This window comes from Crotalus tigris, unplaced genomic scaffold (genome assembly GCF_016545835.1).
Source record: "Crotalus tigris isolate CLP2741 ecotype Arizona unplaced genomic scaffold, ASM1654583v1 scf7180000023589.2044511, whole genome shotgun sequence".
Classification (NCBI taxonomy): Eukaryota; Metazoa; Chordata; class Lepidosauria; order Squamata; family Viperidae; genus Crotalus; species Crotalus tigris.
This window is the reverse complement of record NW_024100062.1, coordinates 456,833-476,675: the sequence shown is the minus strand read 5'-3', so window position 1 is coordinate 476,675 and position 19,843 is coordinate 456,833. Positions and strand designations below refer to the sequence as shown.

Below are 19,843 nucleotides of genomic sequence, written 5' to 3'. Positions count from 1 at the left end.
TATGGCCAATGCTGAATGTGGGCAAACTGGTCATTTACATATCCCTGGTGTATTCTGGGAAGTGAACAGAAGTCAATGTTTCTTATAGTGAAGTTAGACTTGTCTGAGCAGATTAAGATGATGACCTGTAGGCTCGCTCATGTGTTTAATCCACACATGTTGAGGTATTTTGAGAACAATGAACAGAAGTTACTCTGACCTATGATGAAGTTAGGCATTCTGATCCTGCTCAAAATAATACCCTGCAGCTTAGCTTGAGAAAATAATTTTTCTTGGTAGATTGTGTATCATCAAATGATTAGTAGGTAGATTTGACCTAGGGTGAGATAATTTTAACCTGATATTCCTATTTGAGCTTGCTCACTTGTTCCTCCAGTGAGAACTGTGGGTTGATCTGTTCAGTGGTTTGTATGTTTTATTTCTTGGCTGCCTATGGGGTTCTCAAGAATCTTCTACAACATCGGTGTTAAAAATCATAAATACCCTTGCATTACTTTTTTCTTCGAAATCCAGTTGTCATTTCCGTAGACCAATGTTTCGCAACTGTAGCAACTTTTAGATGTGTGAACCTCAACTCACAGAATTCCTTGGCTAGATGATTGATTTGAATTCCACGCATCTGGACTCTGGATTGTATATATTCTCCTGTATTGTAACTCAAGGAAATAATCTATTTGTGTGGTATTTGGGGGAAAAAATAGATTATGGATTTTGTCTGCTTTCTTACAACCCTAGTAAGGGCAAGGAGATTCAGAATATTATATCTGGATGCAAGATACCTTAGCTGTTATGTGGACATTATAGGAAAAGAGTTGTATTAGGATTGTGAAAAAACTCTATGGTGACAAAAAAAAATCAGAAGTCTGATAGCATAATGTATTTTTTTTACCAGGTTCTTCTGACTTTTAGTTACTGCATGGAAAGTATTTAGTATAGTTTAGGAACAGCAAAAAGAGTATTTCCAACCAATGTAATAATCACAAATGCTTATTTAAATTTCATTTTGCTTTTGCATTAACTTGTTTTTTAAAAAAACAAAAACAACAAAGCAACATAGCTCGCTCATCCAAAACCCTGAGCATTCTTGCTTTAGAGATAGCATTAAATTATATAAATAGGTATTATTTGATACATTTAAGCATGGACTCATCAGTTTATAAATTGCTCTTTAAGACTATTAGCTGTAGATATTCATGACTGGGTCTTCCAAGTGAAGTTTGAGGATCGTAATGGTTGTTATCTCTTGTCCATTAAAACAATCAAGGGAAAAATTTTCATCAAATTATATATAATGTTTCTTTTGACCTCCATTCTCCTTGTCATCATTTTCTCATAATTTTAAACATCTCCTACAGTCTGTTGTAGAGAATTTAAAAGTTAATGCTATTTTCCCTACAATCTAAGATAGTTATTCTCACAGTATCTATTTAAAAAGCAGAGGCTATTATAATATTTATTTATTCATGAGGTGATTTTTCTATGAGGAGCCATATGTTCCATCATGGAATTGGAATGTGAAGCACATTGATTTTTTTAAGTTTAAAAAATGTCATTTCTTTCTGAAAAAATAATTGAACAAAACTTAATATTTCAAAAAAAAAAAGAGGCCTTAGACCAGGAGTGTCAAACTGCCAGCCTGTGGGCTGGTTGAATCATATGGAGGCCATGCCCACCCCAGCTCCGGCAATGCAAAAAAAGTCACGATACGTCATGTGACGTGGCGAGTTTGACACCCATGCCTTAGATTATGCAGTCTTGCTCTAACACCAAAACTATATATTCTTTAAAACTACATTAAAATGCAGTCTAAAGTGACCTTCAATCCATAGAAGAAAACGGAGCAGTTTGCTTTTCATTTAATTTCTCCAAAAACATTATATGCTTAATTGTTGGGCTTGAATGTTCATGTACTACAATAGAAAATGGCTATGCAGCCTTGTGGATTTAATTCTCAAAGGGTATTTCAAAGTGCATTGTGTATGTTCGTGAATATAGCACCATTCTGCCACTTTTTCAAGCATTAACTATCTGTCAGTTCTGGAAAAAGCCACAATTACTTCAAAGAGTGTCAGAGAGGTGGTACATTTGCATTCTCACAATAATGCTGAAAGCATATCCTTTTTTGGCCCTAATACTTTTAGGTTCCAAAATTTAACATAAACTCTTTGAAATCAGCATGGAACAAAATTGAAAACTAATAAATACATAAATAAATTTTAGGGATTTCATTTGCTTTTAACATGAAATAGATGTACAGAGTTCAGTTTTGTTCTACATGATGATTGAATACAGTGGTACCTTAGTACTCAATATTAATTGGTTCTGGGAGGTGCAACGAGTATTAAAAACAATGAGTGCCAAACTAGCCATGTGGCTTATCACATGACCCTTTGTTTCGGCTGGTAAGGACTTCCTATCTGTACCTTTTCCTATATCAGTGACCTGCTTGGCCTGTATGGTGTAACATTTCCAAGAGCAATCACGGCAGCACAGAATTATGAAACTACCCTTTCGTTAAGACCATCTCTCCCATTTTTCCCTGCTGGAAATTGAGACCAAGTGGTCCATACATGTTATCAATATGTTAGTAAATATATAGAATGGGAGCTGGAATTACTAAAGTATCAAGCACACTTTTATAGTATCATCATTTATTAAAAGGTAAAGATTTTCATTTAAAGTATTTGCACATAGAATGAAACCATAAACAGAAAGATCTTTAGCTTTTTAGCCGGAAATTTGGGCCAGTGTTCTCAAAGTTAAGAACTAAACCTTTAAAATCGTGTTAGCAGTAGACTTTCAACACTGTTTTACACTTGTTTAATATTTTAATTTTTTTAATTTATTGGGTCGTTTCTATGTGTTTTGTTACTTACGTTGTATGTAGTCTTGGTGACATTTATAGGAAGATGAGGTAAATATAGTAAGTTAGCTATTTGAGATAAACATTCCAAAATTGTGCTTATCACACAAGCATTTTAAAATGTGAGCCTTATCTCCATCCAAGATTATTTAGCTATAAAAAACGGTAAGTATTAATGCATCCCAGCTGGACTCATTTGGTGTGGGCAGCTATCCTTATGGCACCTTTCTATGCTCACTACCACAGGTTTATTCCTGAGGACTGGTCTGCCTGCAGTGTGACCTGTGGGGCGGGCGTCCAGGTGCGGTTGGTGAAGTGCCAGGTGCTGCTGTCCTTCTCTCAGTCTGTGGCAGATTTGCCCGTTGATGAATGTGAAGGGCCCAAACCAGTGTCTGAACGAGCTTGTTACGGTGGTCCATGCAGTGGAGAAACTGGTGAAGAGGCTGACCTGCTCTTTAGGGGCTCACAAGATTTTGATGAACTTTACGACTGGGAATACGAAGGCTTCACTGAATGTTCTGAGGCTTGCGGTGGAGGTGAGTTCAATTTGCAGTTTCTCTCATTTCCTTGTTTCCTACATACTGGACTGTGGAAGTAATGTACTTGAATCCAGACTATATTTTTTTTTACATTTAGACTTCATTGAAATCAGTCATGTCTGCCTGATCCAGCTAATGTAGCCAGGATCCATCTCAAAGTCAGAAGCTTGAGATTTCAAAATATTTGACAGAATAATAGAATAACAGTTCAGCAGAGTTGGAAGGGACCTTCTAGTCCAACCTCAGTTAACATCTAGCACAGTGGTTCTCAACCTGTGGGTCGGGACCCCATTTGGGGTCGAACGACCATTTCACGGGGGTCGCCAAACAAGGCTGTCCGCCATTTTTTCCCCTTTTCTTTGGCCACGCCCCTGGCACCCGGTGATGTATAAGTGGTTGGGGGTCAACACAACATGGGGTCGCGGCATTAGAAAGGTTGAGAACCACTGATCTAGCATATAGGATGTGTTATAAATTAACCTCATACTAATTCCTTAAATCCAATCTAGATACTTTCTACTCACCGAAATGTGAAGATTCGATCAAAAATAAAATTTTAGGTTAATGGTAATGGTATTTAAAAAAAAAGATTTTCTGTTGCTAAGCGAGACAGTTGTTAAATTCATTTTGCCCCATTTTATGACCTTTCTTGTCACAGTTGTTAAATGAATCACTGCAATTGTTAAGTGAGTAACACAGTTGTTAAGTGAATCTGGCTTCCCCATTGACCTGGCTTGTCAGAAGGTCGCAAAAGGCAATCACATGACTCCAGTACACTGAAACTGTCATAAATATGTTGCCAAGTGCCAGAATTTTAATCACATGACCATATGGATGCTCCAACAGTCGTAAGTGTGAAAAACAGTGATAACGTTACTTTCTTTGGTGCCATTGTAATTTCAGTTACTCAACAAATGTTCCGTAAGTCGAGGACTACCTGTATTTAAAGTACTGATAATGCTTCTATTTCTCCTTTGTTGCTTGCTATTAGCTTGGGTTTTGCTCATAGAGTTTCCCTGTGTATCTCTCTTATGTCACAGAAAAAACTATGATACAGCCTGCAGGAAATGTTCATGTTTTGGTTTTCAGGTAGAAAACTAAGGCTACCTCTTTATGGTGATGTTCCATTTAGGGTCACCACAGGTTGTTGAGGCAACTGGCCAAAGGATGGAAATTCCTTGGGGTTCTCCATGGCCTATGCACTTTTTCACAGATTACAGCCACCATGCAAAGTTTCTGCAGCACAGCCTTCAGTCTTCTTGTTAAAGCAGAAAAGGTGACTCTGTAGAAGAACCGTTGGAAATGAGGTCCAGATGTAAAACCATTTTGAATTGAGAAGGTATCAAAATTCACAGCTGGGGTCTTTCATATGACTAATGTAGTAGCCGGCTTGTTTACATTTCCTGCTGACCACTTACATTTGGGGCAGAGAATCATGTTTTTAGAGAGAAAGGCTAAGACAGGAAGCATCGGGTGTCATTTACTTTACATTTGCCTGACGTCTGCCTCGTAAGCAGAGACATATGGATCTTGAGCACCGGGCTCTTGCGTATGTATTTCTTTTTCCTGAATCTGTTGGCGACTCAGCTGGTTTTGATAGCTTATCCTACCAAATGACATTAGCTTGGATTTAAAAGGGAGAGAGAAAACATATGACAGAAATAGCTAACAAAACCACTGCCTGGAGCTAATAAATTTGGCACTTAAAGGAAAAGTCAGGGAGTGTCACCATTAATGCCTGTTATGAGAGTTGTTTGATATACATTGTGTCCAATCCAAATTCCATTATTTTGGTATAATTGTTTATGGAGAGCTACTAACGATTCTAATCCTTAACTTCCTTAATTTCTCTAAAATGCTTGTCTTCTTTTCCTTGTTGGAAGCTGAGATTTACCATACAAAAATTGTGTTTACGTAAAAGGTTGCAGGATTTCAAAAGGTACAAATACATTCTGAATAATAGGAAGATCTTACAGAGGGAACTTTTTCACACAGTTCATCCCATTTCCCACCCACAGTAAGATGCGACCTTTCTTTTCTACTTTGTTCTGAGATACAGTTAAGAAGACAGCTTCTTAAAGTGGCATAAAAGCTTTAATCTTCAGTATATCACAGTAGCAACTGGACTTACAGCCTGACAGAACCACAGAACAGGTGACAGTTCTGTGCATCCAGGGCAGCTTACCTATCACTGGTAGCTCCCAACTTACGACCCACAATTGAGATCAGAATTTATGTGGGCTAAATAAGACAGTTGTTAAGTGTTCCATTTCATTTTACAACTGTTTTTGCCACAGTTAAGTGAATCACTAGTTGTTAAATGAACCGTGCGTTCTTTAAGCAAATCCAGCTTCTCCCATTGACTTTGTTTGTCGGACGTTGGCTGGGAAGGTTGCCCACATGACACTGGGATGCTGCAACTGTCACAAATACATGCCAGTTGCCAAGCCTTCGGATTTGGTTCACATGACCTATGCGGGATGCTGCGATGACCTTAACTGTGAAAACCGGTTGTAAGTCACTTTTTTTCAGTTCCGTTGTAATTTTGAACCGTTACTAAACAAATAATTGTAGGTCTATCACTGCCTTATGACCCTCAAACTCAATGTCAAGTCCAAATCAAAAGAAATATTGAAATAAGGTATGGTAAACAATTTATTTTATTGCATTACTGGCCAGTTATCTCCCTGCCTTTTCCTAAAAGAAGTAAGTTCAGAAAACCTCCTGATATTCTTGCAGCTTCCAAGTACAGATAGTCCTCAACTTATGATCACAACTGAGCCCAGAACTTATGTTGCTAAGTGAGAAATTTGTTAAGTGAGTTTTGCCCCCTTTTACGACTTTTCTTACCACATTCATTAAGTCAATCTGGCTTCCCCTTGACTATGGTCACACAAATTAGTCACACATTTGTTAAGTGAATCTGGCTTCCCCTTGACTTTGCTTGTCAGAAAGTCGCAAAAGGGGATCACGTGACCCGGGACACTGCAGCCATCATAAAATGTGAATCAATTGTCAAACAGCCGAATGTAAATCACATGACCATGGGAATTCTGCAACGGTCATAAGTGTGAAAAATGGTTATAGGTCACTATTTTCAGTGCCATTGTAATTCTGAACAGTCACTAAATGAACTGTGGTAAGTAGAGGAGTACCTCTAAGTACATTTAGCTAGCATGCAGCATAGCTTTGAGCAAAATCATGCCTTAGTTCAGTGGTTCTTAACCTTTCTAATGCCGCGACCCCATAATACAGTTCCCCATGTTGTGGTGACCCCCAACCACTTATACATCACCGGGTGCCAGGGGCGTGGCCAAAGAAAAGGGGGGAAAATGGCGGACAGCCTTGTTTGGCGACCCCCATGAAATGGTCGTTCGACCCCAAATGGGGTCCCGACCCACAGGTTGAGAACCACTGCCTTAGTTGATTCTCTTGTGAAAATATGATTGGGAACATCCATTTTTGCAATCACCTCAGTTTGAAGTTTTACGTTCATGAATCCCTTACTCATGCATGTGTCCTCCTGCTAAATGAAGCATTCATAAATAAATGAAAAGAAAACAAAGACAGAGATTGTGGTGTGAGAGCGTGAGGAGGTAGATTAATTAGGAAACTTAGAGATGAAGTCTCTATAGAACCATAACACATTTTAAAAGCAGAAAGTTTTATAATGATAAAAGAACAACTTGTTTGATTGTCAGTGGGGTCAACCATCTCATCAGTTAAATGTACTGAGAGAAGTTAGAAAGGATACTATTTCTCATACATCGCTATTGCTAGTATCATATAATATTGTGAAATCCCTAGTTGCAATCTTCATAATCAGCTGTCAATACTGATTATGCAAATACTGAACAGTTAATCTAAGACCTAATTATAACAGAGATACTCTGGTGGTACTGAGTAAAAATAAAGTACTGTCACTGGACTTTGGGGCTATGTATTTATTATCTTATCTCATGTTTGTTTATCACACTCCATGTGTTCAACTCAGTATTTTAACAGTTGTTGGCAAAACAGCTGCCTTCCAGCATGTTTGAAGAAAAACTTTCTGTTCACACAATTAAAATGAAATAAATACATTTAAAATAATCTTACATGACAGATAAGTTAATTGTATTTTTTCTACTCTCCATAGATGAAATGTAATAGACAGAGAAGTAGGTTTTTGCCCTCAAAGGAATAGCAGCCAGAAGGAACTAATTAGTAATTTAGTCTATATTCAGTGGCTACGTCTTCTACCACTGTCATCAAGTATCATGTAACAATTATGCTCTGCTAATAGATATAAACATTGCAAATTTTATTTGATGGTATATTGAAAGTGAATTAAAAACTACTTAGATTTATATCATGTCCTCCTCTTGCACCAAGTAGCATTTTAATTTTCCAGTTATAAAGAGAGATTTTTTCAAGGGAAAGTAGACTCAGCTTCTATGTTAAACTTATTGATGTTTTTTTTTTAAACTTGACTCAAATACTCAAATTGTAATGTTTGATTATTATTTTTTGCTCCCAATTCTGAGCAGCTTTTTCTCATTATTTATTATATTGCATTAACTTTAAACCATTTTTTCATCCTATTCTTCAGGCAGAAAGTTTTCCACAGAAGCCTACATATAACCAGTGAAAGCAGAACAGTCTTTATTTGCAAATTTACAGTCTATATAAGATACAATACAAAAGGAGGAAGAATAAAGAAGGAAAAAGAACAAACCAAAGTTTAGAGCAAATCATAAAGTTAAATAATATTGTTTAATTCAAGTAAAAGAGCTACCCTTGTCCCATAATTAAAGCTGGGCCTAATTAAATAACTTGATTGGGAAAGAATATTTGGCTTCTTTATTATATATTACAGATTTATGTTTTAATTATATTAAGTTTATACTAATACAACATAAGTAATTGCTACATTAAATTGTATGAATTTACATTCTTTAACTCATAAAGTTAAATACTATTTTTTTAGTTCAAGGAAAAGAGCATTCCACCAAGCATTCTTCCTTGCTATGAAATACTATATATAGCCCTTTTCTGTAATAATGAGAAGCATGTGAATATTATGCAGTATCCATTTGCCAAAAATGCAAATATGACAAAGAACAGGAAACAATTCCAATGCTCTGACTAGTGTTTCCATACATTACACACTTGCAAACATGTGGTTGCAGTGTTCATAGTTGACTATTTTAAGTGTGAACCTGTATTTTAGTGAGCTTTAGTTTACTGTTGTTCCTGTTACTTATACGAAGAAGTCTTTTTTCATGGTGGGTGCACACACATAAACCCTCACCAATAGGAGCTGAAAAAAAACTACAGTTTATGAATTAGACCTTTTTCTGTTCATGGCAACTTTCTGTTTATTAATTCATAAGCGTCTTCTATCCTGTTTTGACATCTGTCAGTAATAAAACTCCAATGAAATCCCATTTGTATTGTATGTTTTCTACACAATATGAATTTTTGTGTGCATTGTAGCCCAAAATACTAATTTGCCTGAATTTTATGTCATGTCTATGTATTTTTGAGCCAAGAATTTAAATCATGAGCAAATGCTTATAGCATGCTATGCCTTTGTAGGGGTACTGCAAAATCAGGCTAGCATGTTATCAAGCAAAATAAGTCGGGTTTAACAGCTCTGAGAATTTTCTCTTATTTGCTAAAATACGATGTTATTTTGAGGAATAATGCTTTGACCTGTCACAACAAAAAGGCATGTTTGTTTTAAACTTTGGCTTAAAAAATAAGTCACTGTGTTGTATATTTTGTGTAGATGAGCGTGTTATTTTTTCTCATTCAGCATAGTTGTTTCAAGCCTGCTTGTTAGTTTTATAAACATTCTGTCATCTTCAAAAGATTTTGATGCTTCAATGAATTGAAGTATTGTGCAGCTTCTTCTTCTTCTAGCTGTTTTTTATCTCTAGCAGTAGAGGTGATGCCAAAGATTTAACCCAAGCTAAACATAACCCAAGCTAAACATCACCATTCAAGTAAACCTTGAAATTACAATCAGATGACCTTTGAACAGAGTGTCCAGACTGCAAAGGCCATTCCTATACATTGTGTCAGAGAAAAAGGAATGTGTAGCATCTAGTTTCGGAGGCCTGGGCAGGCTGTTTATTCCAGCATTAAAAACAATAATGAAAATACTGGTGGGCAGCAGTGAGTTTGCATATTTTAGCTTCCTTTAATTAATAAGCCCTAACGTTGGGGATTGCAGGTTTTACTTGAAGCCTGTCAAGAAATGTTTAGAGGATACAGTACTCTGGCGTCTAATAAACTGTTTTATCTCAAAGTATAGAAATGTTCAAAGTGTGCTGGAAGATCATAGAGGGTGTAGGAGACAGAATTACCAATCTTTCTTTTCAGTTCTGAAATTATATTGCTCATTGATACTAGATTTTTAAGGAGGTCTTCAGAGACACAAATGCTGGAAACATGTATAATTTGTTTCTACATAAAGGGTTATAACAAGAAAAGGACGTCTTATGATTTCTGTAGGGCATTCCTTTCTACTTTGCATGCATTCTGTTTAATAAAAGTTTCAGAATAACAGAACAACAGATTTGGAAGGGACCTTGGGGTCTTCTAGCCCAACCCCCCCCCCACTCAAGCAGAAGACCCTATACCCATGATGGCGAACCTATGGCAGGCGTGCCACAGGTGGCACGCAGAGCTCTCTCTGTGGGCACATGCACCGTCACCCCAGTCCTAGGCCTTCAGCTGGGTTTTATAAAACCTTTTCGCTTTAGGCCTCTGCCGCCGTGTGCAAAAAAAATAAGTTCAATCCATCAATCAATTTCAACTTCTCGTGGGAAAAAAAAGATCTCACAAAGTTGGAATTGATTGATTGAACTTTTCAGTCCCACCCAGTCTGCTGTTACCACCGTAGCCACACCCATCCAATGGGCCACACTCACCCATGGGCGACGCTCATCTGGCACTGGATGATACATAAATGGGTTTTGGGTTGCAGTTTGGGCACTCGGTCTCTAAAAGGTTCGCCATCACTGCGCTATACCATTTCAGACAAATGATTGTCCAATCTCTTCTTAAAAACCTCCAGTGTTGGAGCACTCACAACTTCTGGAGGCAGGGCGTTCCACTGATTAATTGTTCTCACTGTCAGGAAATTTCTCCCTAGTTCTAGATTGCTTCTCTCCTTGATTAGTTTTCATCCATTACTTCTTGTCCTGTCTTCAAGTGTTTGGAGAATAGGTGGACCCCTTCTTCTTTGTGGCAGCCCCTGAGATATTGGAACACTGCTAGTTCTTCTTTGCATTAAACTAGACATACACAATTCCTGCAACCATTCCTCATATATTTTAGTTTCCAATCCCCTAGTCAACTTTGCTACTCTTCTCTGCACTTTTTCTAGACCCTTAACATCTTTTTCATATCGTGGCAATCAAAACTGGATGCAATATTCCAAGTTTGGTCTTACCAAGGCATTATAAAGTGGTGTTAACACTTTGCGTGATCTTCATTCTGTCCCTCTGTTAATGCAGCCTAGGACTACATCCTTTGGTGGCAAGCACGTTTTCTTAAACACAAAGAGATGAATGGCTTTTTCATATAGAAATGTTGCTGGAAAGGGAAGGACTAATCCTATGTAATTAAAAACCCTCATCACTCTGTGAGAATAGATCCATAGCTGATGGATGGCACATGTGTCATGATGCCATCATGCAAATGGCACAATTATGTCCGATGCAAGAATTTAAGTTATATATTTTGCATCAGGATGCCCTTGTCGTTATGGATTCCTTCCCTGCAGACAGTAGAGCCTGCATGAAGTTTCTGAAGACTTCTGGGGAGCAAAAAGAAAACAGATTTCCTTTAAAAAATCTCACATCTCTCTCTCTCTCTCTCCCTCTCTCTCTCTCTCTCTCTCTCTCTCTCTCTCTCTCTCTCCAATGCTTTTTTAGCTCGAGCTTTGAAAAATTATCTGTAATTTTTGGAGACAAATTGAACCAAAACCTTAAGGGTTATCTGATTGTCTGTGCCATTTTACAAATATATTCATAGCTCTAGCTGGAATAAGATCCTCAAGCCATTTCAATCCCATTGAAATCACTAAAACCCAATAAACCTGTGCTTTCTTTTTGTTGGCTATTTGGGACTTCTAAACCTTTGTTCCACTTCTGTAGACCCAGAACATTCAATTATAGTGATATACAGTATGTGCTGCTATCTAATAGGGTGGTTTTAATTTAGTGCTGGATTTCACTTTAGAACTTTAGAAGACAGGCTTTACATGTTCCATAGAATCTTGTTTGCTGAGAACAAAATGAGGATAACATTTCTAGTCTGGCCCTGTTTTGTGCAAGTAAATCAAACTTGCAATCAAAGCAAAGCAAAAAACAGTTTTACCTCACAGAATGCAGAATATATGCAGTGTTTTGAGGGTATAATCTCAATTATTCCTTATTCAGAATAGATTGCTGTTTGTTAAAATGAGAGGACATTGAACAGTTTTTTTTCTTATTCATTTTTTAAGCTACTTTATCAATTTATTATTACAGCCGAAGGCCAACACATAAATTAAACATTCAAATAAAACAAAACTAAACAGACCCAACACAAGAAGACATAGCAATATATTACCATTAATAATGTAATCAGTGGGTGACCAAGGTCTACCTAGTTTTACAGAAGGCTATTTGGGACTTTTAAACCTTTATTCCACTTCTGTAGACCCAGAACACTCAATTATAGTGATATACAGTATGTGCTGTTATCTAATAGGGTGGTTTTAATTTGGTGCTGGATTTCACTTTAGAACAATAAACGTTAAATGTGCATTTCCTTTAGCTGAAAGGCAATAGGGTTGCGTCATTCTATTTCTTCCTAAAAATAAATAAATAAACCAGCTACTGCATCCAATCAATAAAAAATAAGGAAGATGTTTTTCAATTGTCTAGAAGACCCATCATGTACCTGCCATGGGGCGCTACGTTTCCACTCCTGAGTCACTGTGCTCCTCAGTGGGTAGCAGCCATGTGTGATGCTGCCCTGTTGACAGTAGAGAGTATCAGATTGCTTTCCTAGAGGCACCAAGCCCCCAAGCTGGCTACTCCAAAGGATCTCTTGTTAGTATCATGTCTGCAGTTCTCTTTGCTGACTCTGTACTTGGAATGCAGCCTGCAGGATTTTAAACATTAATTTGATTTAATTTGGTTTGTGTGTACAGGTGTCCAAGAGGCTGTAGTGACTTGCCTGAATAAACAGACCAGAGAATTTGCAGATGAAAATCTATGTGTGAGCAGTCGGCGCCCCCCGCAGTTGCTGAGATCTTGTAACCTGGAACCTTGTCCCCCAAGGTAGGCTGCTGCTTGCTCTTTGCTTCTCCTTCATCTGGGTCCTCAGGGCCTTGAGAAGTCATTTGCACTTTGCCACGTTGTATTTGAAAGGCAGAGAAACTTAACACAATTGGGAACATATTTCCTGGCACTAGCAGAAATAACTGCACTGATTTAAAGTGAATTATTTTCCTATCCACTTTATTATACTCAGGGTTATTTCTAGGGCAGTATGTGTGCAAGTAATTCCACTCTACAGTGGAATTCAAGATGTGTCTGTTCTGTTTGTTCTGTTACTTTCCAGGGTGTTTGCCCATGCCTGGGTTGGTGTAAGTGGCAAGAGTCAGCCCGCAGAAGTTGCAAGGAAAATCAATTCCTTCACATAATTTACGTGGAACTGAACACTTTTTAACATATCAAGTTGAATTGGAATGACTACGCTTAAAAGTTTTCTGATTCGCTTAGTTTTTGTCTTATTCGTTAAAGTTTCTCAACCAGTTATGCTTTACAATTACTAATCTTGTCATTTCTGGGGTTCCAGTTTAGCAAAAGCTGATTTAAGCTAATCTTGTCATCTGCGCCAGTTTGTAAAAGACATTTGATACATGAGTTCATAAATGAAAGAATATCAGTAAGGAAGCTGTGATCATTTTTCTCCTCAATTTATATTTCCTGTGGTCATTCTTTAGCTTTAAAGCACAGTAAAGATGATTTTAGAAACCAAAACTCTAGGAGGATTACCTCAGAGAAAGTAGTCAACAGATTACCATTTTAAAGTAGTTTTGGCATAGTCACTACCAGTAATGCCTTGATAAAAAGGTGATCTTTACTTAAAAATGATTCCTGTCCCTTTTTTCTCATTAAATTGCCAAAATCAATGTTAAATGTAAATGATGCTTCGAGTATGCATGCAGAAAGGAAATGACTAAATGACCTTTTGAAAAGAGGAATTTTCGTCATAAATCTTAGATTCTATACTAAGAACATGTAGGGTCAGCATTGTTTAGCAACGTTCAGACATACAAAGATGGGTTGTTTCTACCTTGTGTTTGAATGCACAAGAGACTGGGTGTGGGTGTGGGTAGTGGAAGAGAGAAAGGCAAGGAAGGATGGATGGAAATAAAAGAAAGTCCAATCAGGTTCTGCAGCTTTGTTCTTAAGGTAGTTTTAAAGCTAAGCATTTATTCTTGTGCAAATAACTGAATGGTAATGAATAGGTGCACACTAGGTGGGAAACTTCCAGAGTGGGCAAATTCTTTCTCAAACATTATGGCACCTAGAAGAAGAGAGAGCAGGGTAGAGGACAACAACCTAATGGTTCCAGGCAAGTCTGATCTGTTTCAGAACCTAGTAATTGGTAAATGCCACATCTGTGCTATTGCATGCTAATCTGTATGAGGGCATCTTTGACTTCTTGTCGTCTGTAAAGCTGTTCTTCAGCCTATTTCAGGCATTTTGGTGTGTTTCCTTTTTTTTCTTTTTCTGATTATTAAAAAAATAACTCACACTTCCATACAACATAGAACACATGTAATAACAATACTGTTTTTAATAGGGCAATTACTACAACAGTTAGGCGATATGTATAAAGTGCTACAAATAATCGCTTATTTAGTGACTATTTGAAATTAAAACAGCACTGAAAGAAGTGACTTTGCCACCTGTCTTTGGACTTGTGACCATCCCAGCATCCCCAAAGTCACATGTTCAATATTCAGGTGCTTGGCAACCAGCTGTGTTTATGAAAGTGCAACATCCTGGATTCAAGTGTCTGCCATTTGCAATCTTCCCAGCTGGCTTCTGACAAGCAAGTCAATGGGGAAAACTAGACTCCTATGACTATAGGAGATGACCACACTGATCCCGAGGGAGGGAGTCAAATGCATCATCAGTCTCGAATCCCTTTTCACCCACAAATGATTTAGGTCCAGCCTACCTTGATCTCCATTGATTCTTATCTACCACTAATTTGCTTGGACCAACAGTAGTTCAGATTCTTGTAGTCAGCTTAAGCTTGCAATAAATCTTTATACTCCTTTGAACTGCCTGGATCTCCTGATTTCCCTGGTGCTTGGCAATGACCCGGTGATTCATTTAACAACTGCAGTAATTTGTTTAACAACTGTAGCAAAAAAAAAAAAGGTTGTAAACTCGGGCATAACTCATGTAACAGTCGTCTTGCTTAGCAAGGGGAATTCTGGTTCCCCTTGTGGTCACAAGTCAAGGACTACATCCACAAGGCTTAGGATAGTGGGCAGTATTAAAGAAGAGACTGAGATCAATTCCAGTGTTTCTTTACAAGCTTTTCCATTGTATTCCAGAATAACATATCCCAGTTTGTCCATATAATATAAACAGAGATCCCAAAATAGTTTTCACGTATCATTAGATGGGGTATCTCACTAGTCTCTTTTATATCTTATCCTCGAGAGATTTGATGAATGAATATGTCTCATTCAGGCAGTGTTTTCGTGTATCTAAAATTGTGGTTGGCTGCAAATACTTTTCCTTTCAGGAACAGTTCGAAAGAGCATTTCCATCTCATTTTGCTCTTTCTGCTTAATGCAGGAGGGAAAACAAAATATACAATATGGTCAATGGGAATATTACAAGCAATTTAATAGCATATTAAATTAAATATCCTATATTGAAATAGTCTAGGAGTCAAATCTTGAGATATAAGATAAACATATAGACTTGGGAATATCATGCTCCTTTTTAATTAAAATGAGAAAAAAATGTTATTGTTTTAAAATCATCATGGGGAAAATGCTTACGTATTGCATTATTTAAAGAAAAAAAATAGCAGAAAGGAACTTTAGACTGGAAAGTTACATAAAAGAAATGATGCTAAATGATCCTTGAGGAACATTAGGCTAAGAGAGGATGAATGCCCAAATTCACCATACTGATAGAATTTTAAAATATGGTGGCGTCAGTGCCCATGTTTAAAAAACAATCAGATGATCCTTTGCTTTTGTTTTGATTAAAAATGTGTTTCTACTTCTGTTTGGCTTACATCATCAGGGCAGTTTACACAATATTATTTTAAAAATCCTAGTACATGGCAATAAAAGGCAGCATTATATAAAACGATCAGTTTTTAATTGACTGGGCAAACAAATAAGCATTTGATCCAATGATAGAAAGAATGATTGACATTAAAATCAATTCCATGTGAAATTTTTAGCCTAGAACAGTGATGGCGAACCTTTTAGAGACCTAGTGCCCAAAAACCACTTCGCCCCTGCCCCGCCCCCATCTCTCCTACCCTCAGAGTTACCCACCACTTCCACAGCCCACCACAGCAGATCACCCAGGCAGCCCAGCAGCGTCATGGTGGCCACGCCCTCTGTCTGCGCCCCGCAGTATCATCTGTATGCAATGGGGCACGAGGGCGGAGTCAACTGGCTATTGGTATTTCTAAATTTGTGCTTTTGCTTATAAGTTAATGTGTACGTTTATACTTGGCTTTCTTTTTTGTCCTTGACTTTTTCAGTGTTTTGTTGTTGCCAGAATCTTTGAACATAGGCCTGTCCAATTTTTTCACTCCATATTGTTGCCTCTCACTGTTTCCCACTTCCAGTTTTGTAAATTAGACATAGTTATGTTCGTATCACAGTTCCTGCCCTTTGCTTCTAAGCTCATCTAAGCTTTGCAGTGAAGCTTAATTACTGTTGTTGATCTATAATCTCATTTAGCTTGCAGCTTTATCGTCCTTACAAAATTAATTTGCTTTCTTGGTGTCAATCACTTGACCATAATTAAACTCTCTGTGTGTTTGTCTATAATTTATCAGAAGCAACTTCAATTTTCTCCCTTCAGTTGGAGTCATCTTTGCCTTCCAATAAAAATAGTATGTAGTGAAACATTTAGGAGCACAATCTCACTATAGCTTAAAAAAAAATTAGCTGGTTGGTAAGAGTCTTTTGTTCATGAAAACATCTCATCAGTAAACGCAATCTGTAGCACTACGGGCAGTTTAATTTTCGAAACTTTCTCTAAGGAAGTAGTTGAATTAATTGGCTCTTCACCAAGAAGATGAAGAATGTTTCTGAGGGAATGCAACCTATGCTTATCTATGTTTCAAAATATATGGAATACCTTGCTTGATCCCAAAGAACAATTGCAAAAACTATTCACAAATGACATAAACTGAAGACATTAATCTGCACTGTTGTCCTGTGTGGGACTACTTTATGCCAACTTCTCACATCTAATTGTGTGAACAACATTACTTTTTCTATGTTAGCTACCATCAGTATCTGAGCTACAAATGTGTATGGGACGGAATTCAACAATGGTTGAGGTATGAGCAGATACAGTTTCTGGAGGTGGTTGAGGTATGAGCAGATACAGTTTCTGGAGGAGGTATGCAATGTTTTTCCATCTCTATCTCTGAAAATTTCCATTGCAATTAATTAATTCAAACAAACTGTCAACTTCTTTATTTACCGACACTATGGGTTGGTTTGAATTTCATTTTTAAAAAGTTCCTATAGGATCCAGATATGTGCATGTTAAAATGGTCATAAAATCTGTTCATAAAATGTCAAAGCACATCTGTAAAAACTTACAAAAATTATTTCTGGGCATGCCATTTTTCCTTCAACGATTCAACAATTCAAATATTGCAGTTAATGTTCCTCATGCACAGATATTTTTGTTTCCTCTTTATTACCACATTGGAAGAAGACACAATTGTTTCTTATAATGTAATATCACCGAATTCAATGCACTCTTCATCTTTAATTGGCCGGGTATGGGATCAGAGGTTTTAAATTCCAAAAAGGAATTTATTCTTTTGAATACAGGAAGAATATTTTTTTTCCAGAACCACAGAAATGAGGGCATTTCTGCAACCCAAGTCAATAATAAAATTAGTTTTAAAGTCTGGGTATATCTTAAAAGAAGGATTATCTTTTGTTTCACTTTGGTTTCAGTATTTCACAAGCTGTCATAAAGTATCTTACAGCCAAATAATCTTATTTTGCACAGTGACTGCTTTATGTTAAAGTGATTGTTATTTCCATGCTAAATGCAGAAAATAAGGCAAAAGTGGTTTACTTTGAAGATCTTGTTTACTGAAGGTCTTAACACTTTTATGCCAGCACATTAACAATGCTTTGTTCATCTTTTGGGGTTTGTGTGAATACAGGTAGTCCTTGACTTATGACCAATTGCTTAGCAATTGTTCAAAGTTATGATATACCCCCCCCCAAAAGGTACTGACTACCTGGATTCAAAGTTCCAACAGCCACTCCCCCTTCTGGTCATGTGATTGCATTTGGGTGCTTGCCAACCAGCCTTCATTTACACCTGTTTGCAGCATCCTGAGTTGCACAACTATTAATTTACAAGCTCTTTTGCTGGAAATCAGCATTTTCTTCCAGATTCCAGCAAGAAATGCCCACTGTGGACAATGGGTTCACATCATGACTGCTGTGTTTGCTTAACAACCACTGCAAAAAGAAAATGGCATAGAATCAGGCTGGACACACGATGAACTTGCTTAACAACTGTAACTATTTACAGCAGTAATTCTGGGCTCAATTATAGTTGTAAGCCAAGACTACCTGTAGATTAGTGACAAGATTTAAATTCAATATGTGGATGCCATCACTGCCCAGGATTTAGGAGATACCTAAATCCTGACATAATCCCCAATCTACCTATTTACTGTCAGCAAGTGATGTGTGATTTTTTTCTTTCTATGAATTATGCTACTCACTGAGGTTGTTGTCACAGTTTTATTCTATTCATAGCCTGCTTATGGTTTCAAATGTATGTTCCCAGTACACAGAAATCAAGTGCATCTCTGTGCAAGGGAGATAACTGAGTGTATCCGCTACAGAAAGAGAAAAGTCAATACTTGATTTCTTTTTTCCATGCTTTCAAATAGCATGTAAAGCCATCTGATTAAATTAACACGGCTAATTGGTAACTCACACTATGAATGCAGTACAGATTGTAATGCAGGCCACGGAATAGCAATAGCAATAGCACTACTTAGACTTATATACCTCTTCACCATGCTTTATAGCCCTCTCTAAGCGGTTTACAAGCAGAACCATATGCTAAAATAGTGTATCATATTAATATACATTCTCCTATTTAGCTCGTCATTAGACGCATTGGCTGTTGCCCATGACCAATTTCCAATTATCCTAAGGAAACAAATGCAGGTTTTATAAGGAAAAGGAAAGCTTCTGAGACAGTCTTAGCCAACTAGTGTTGTGATTCTGTGCCAGCCTGTGCTCCCAACAGCTGAGTCTGAGGAATCTGAGGAGGAGGTGGAGGAGGCATTTGAAGGGCCATCAGGGGCAGAGGGAGGCTCTGATGAATTACAGGACTCACGGTTTGATGCAGAGCCTGGGCCCTCCAGTCGTGTTCCTGATGAAGCTCAGCTGTGTGAGGAGAATGAGTCAGACTCGGAGGACTCACACCTGATGGACATACTAATGGATGCACGCACACGTCGTCAATTAGCGAGAGTAAATCAGCAGCAGTCAGTACGGCAACTCCAGAGTAAAAGGAGAAGGCACTGAGAGGCAACGCCTTGGGACTGCTGTATAAAAAGAGGAAGTGTGGGCGGTGCTGGTTGCTGAAGGCAACCGTTTGCAAAGTACTTCTTTGAATCCTGGTCTGTTGGTCTTGCTTGTGACTACTCTTCTGTTTGCATTGTGTTTCCTGTGGACTATTTCCTGCATTTGGATTGAGTTTTGCTGTTTGTGTTTTGGACTATTTGGCAGGTTTGTCACCCATATTAAAAGGGGGTTGTTTTGTTTTAAAGTCTCCAGCCTATTTTATTAAAGGGGGTTTGGTCCTTGTGCCTTTAACAAAGACGGCTATAGGCTGGGATAGAACAACTAGGAGCTTCTTCAGAATTCCTGAACTCCTGACTCCATTCCTGAACTCCTGACTCAGACTGCGCTGCTTGTCATGTTTTTAAAGACATTTTTGTGAATTATACGTGTACCTGGAAATGAATGAAGATATGTCTTGGCACAATTTCCTTGGAGTCTTATATTTCTTCGGTTCCTTCCCTATATTAGTTTAGTTTCTGAAAATGATTTTCCATCTAAAAAGATTGCACATACTAGTGAATTTAAAGGAAACAGGCCCTTTTCTGTATTTTT

The 19,843-nt window shown here is 37.7% G+C and overlaps 1 protein-coding gene across 3 annotated transcripts in view; it reads left to right on the top strand.

Annotated features, from left to right (window-relative positions):
• The window catches only part of ADAMTSL1 (ADAMTS like 1), a 495,749-nt gene that overhangs the window by 407,136 nt on the left and 68,770 nt on the right, over positions 1 to 19,843 (top strand). For all 3 annotated transcript variants that reach the window (XM_039319408.1, XM_039319407.1, XM_039319410.1), the window contains 2 exons: positions 3,110 to 3,399; positions 12,596 to 12,725. In XM_039319408.1, coding sequence (XP_039175342.1) covers positions 3,110 to 3,399; positions 12,596 to 12,725 — 420 coding nt within the window. The remainder of the gene's footprint in view (positions 1 to 3,109; positions 3,400 to 12,595; positions 12,726 to 19,843) is intronic.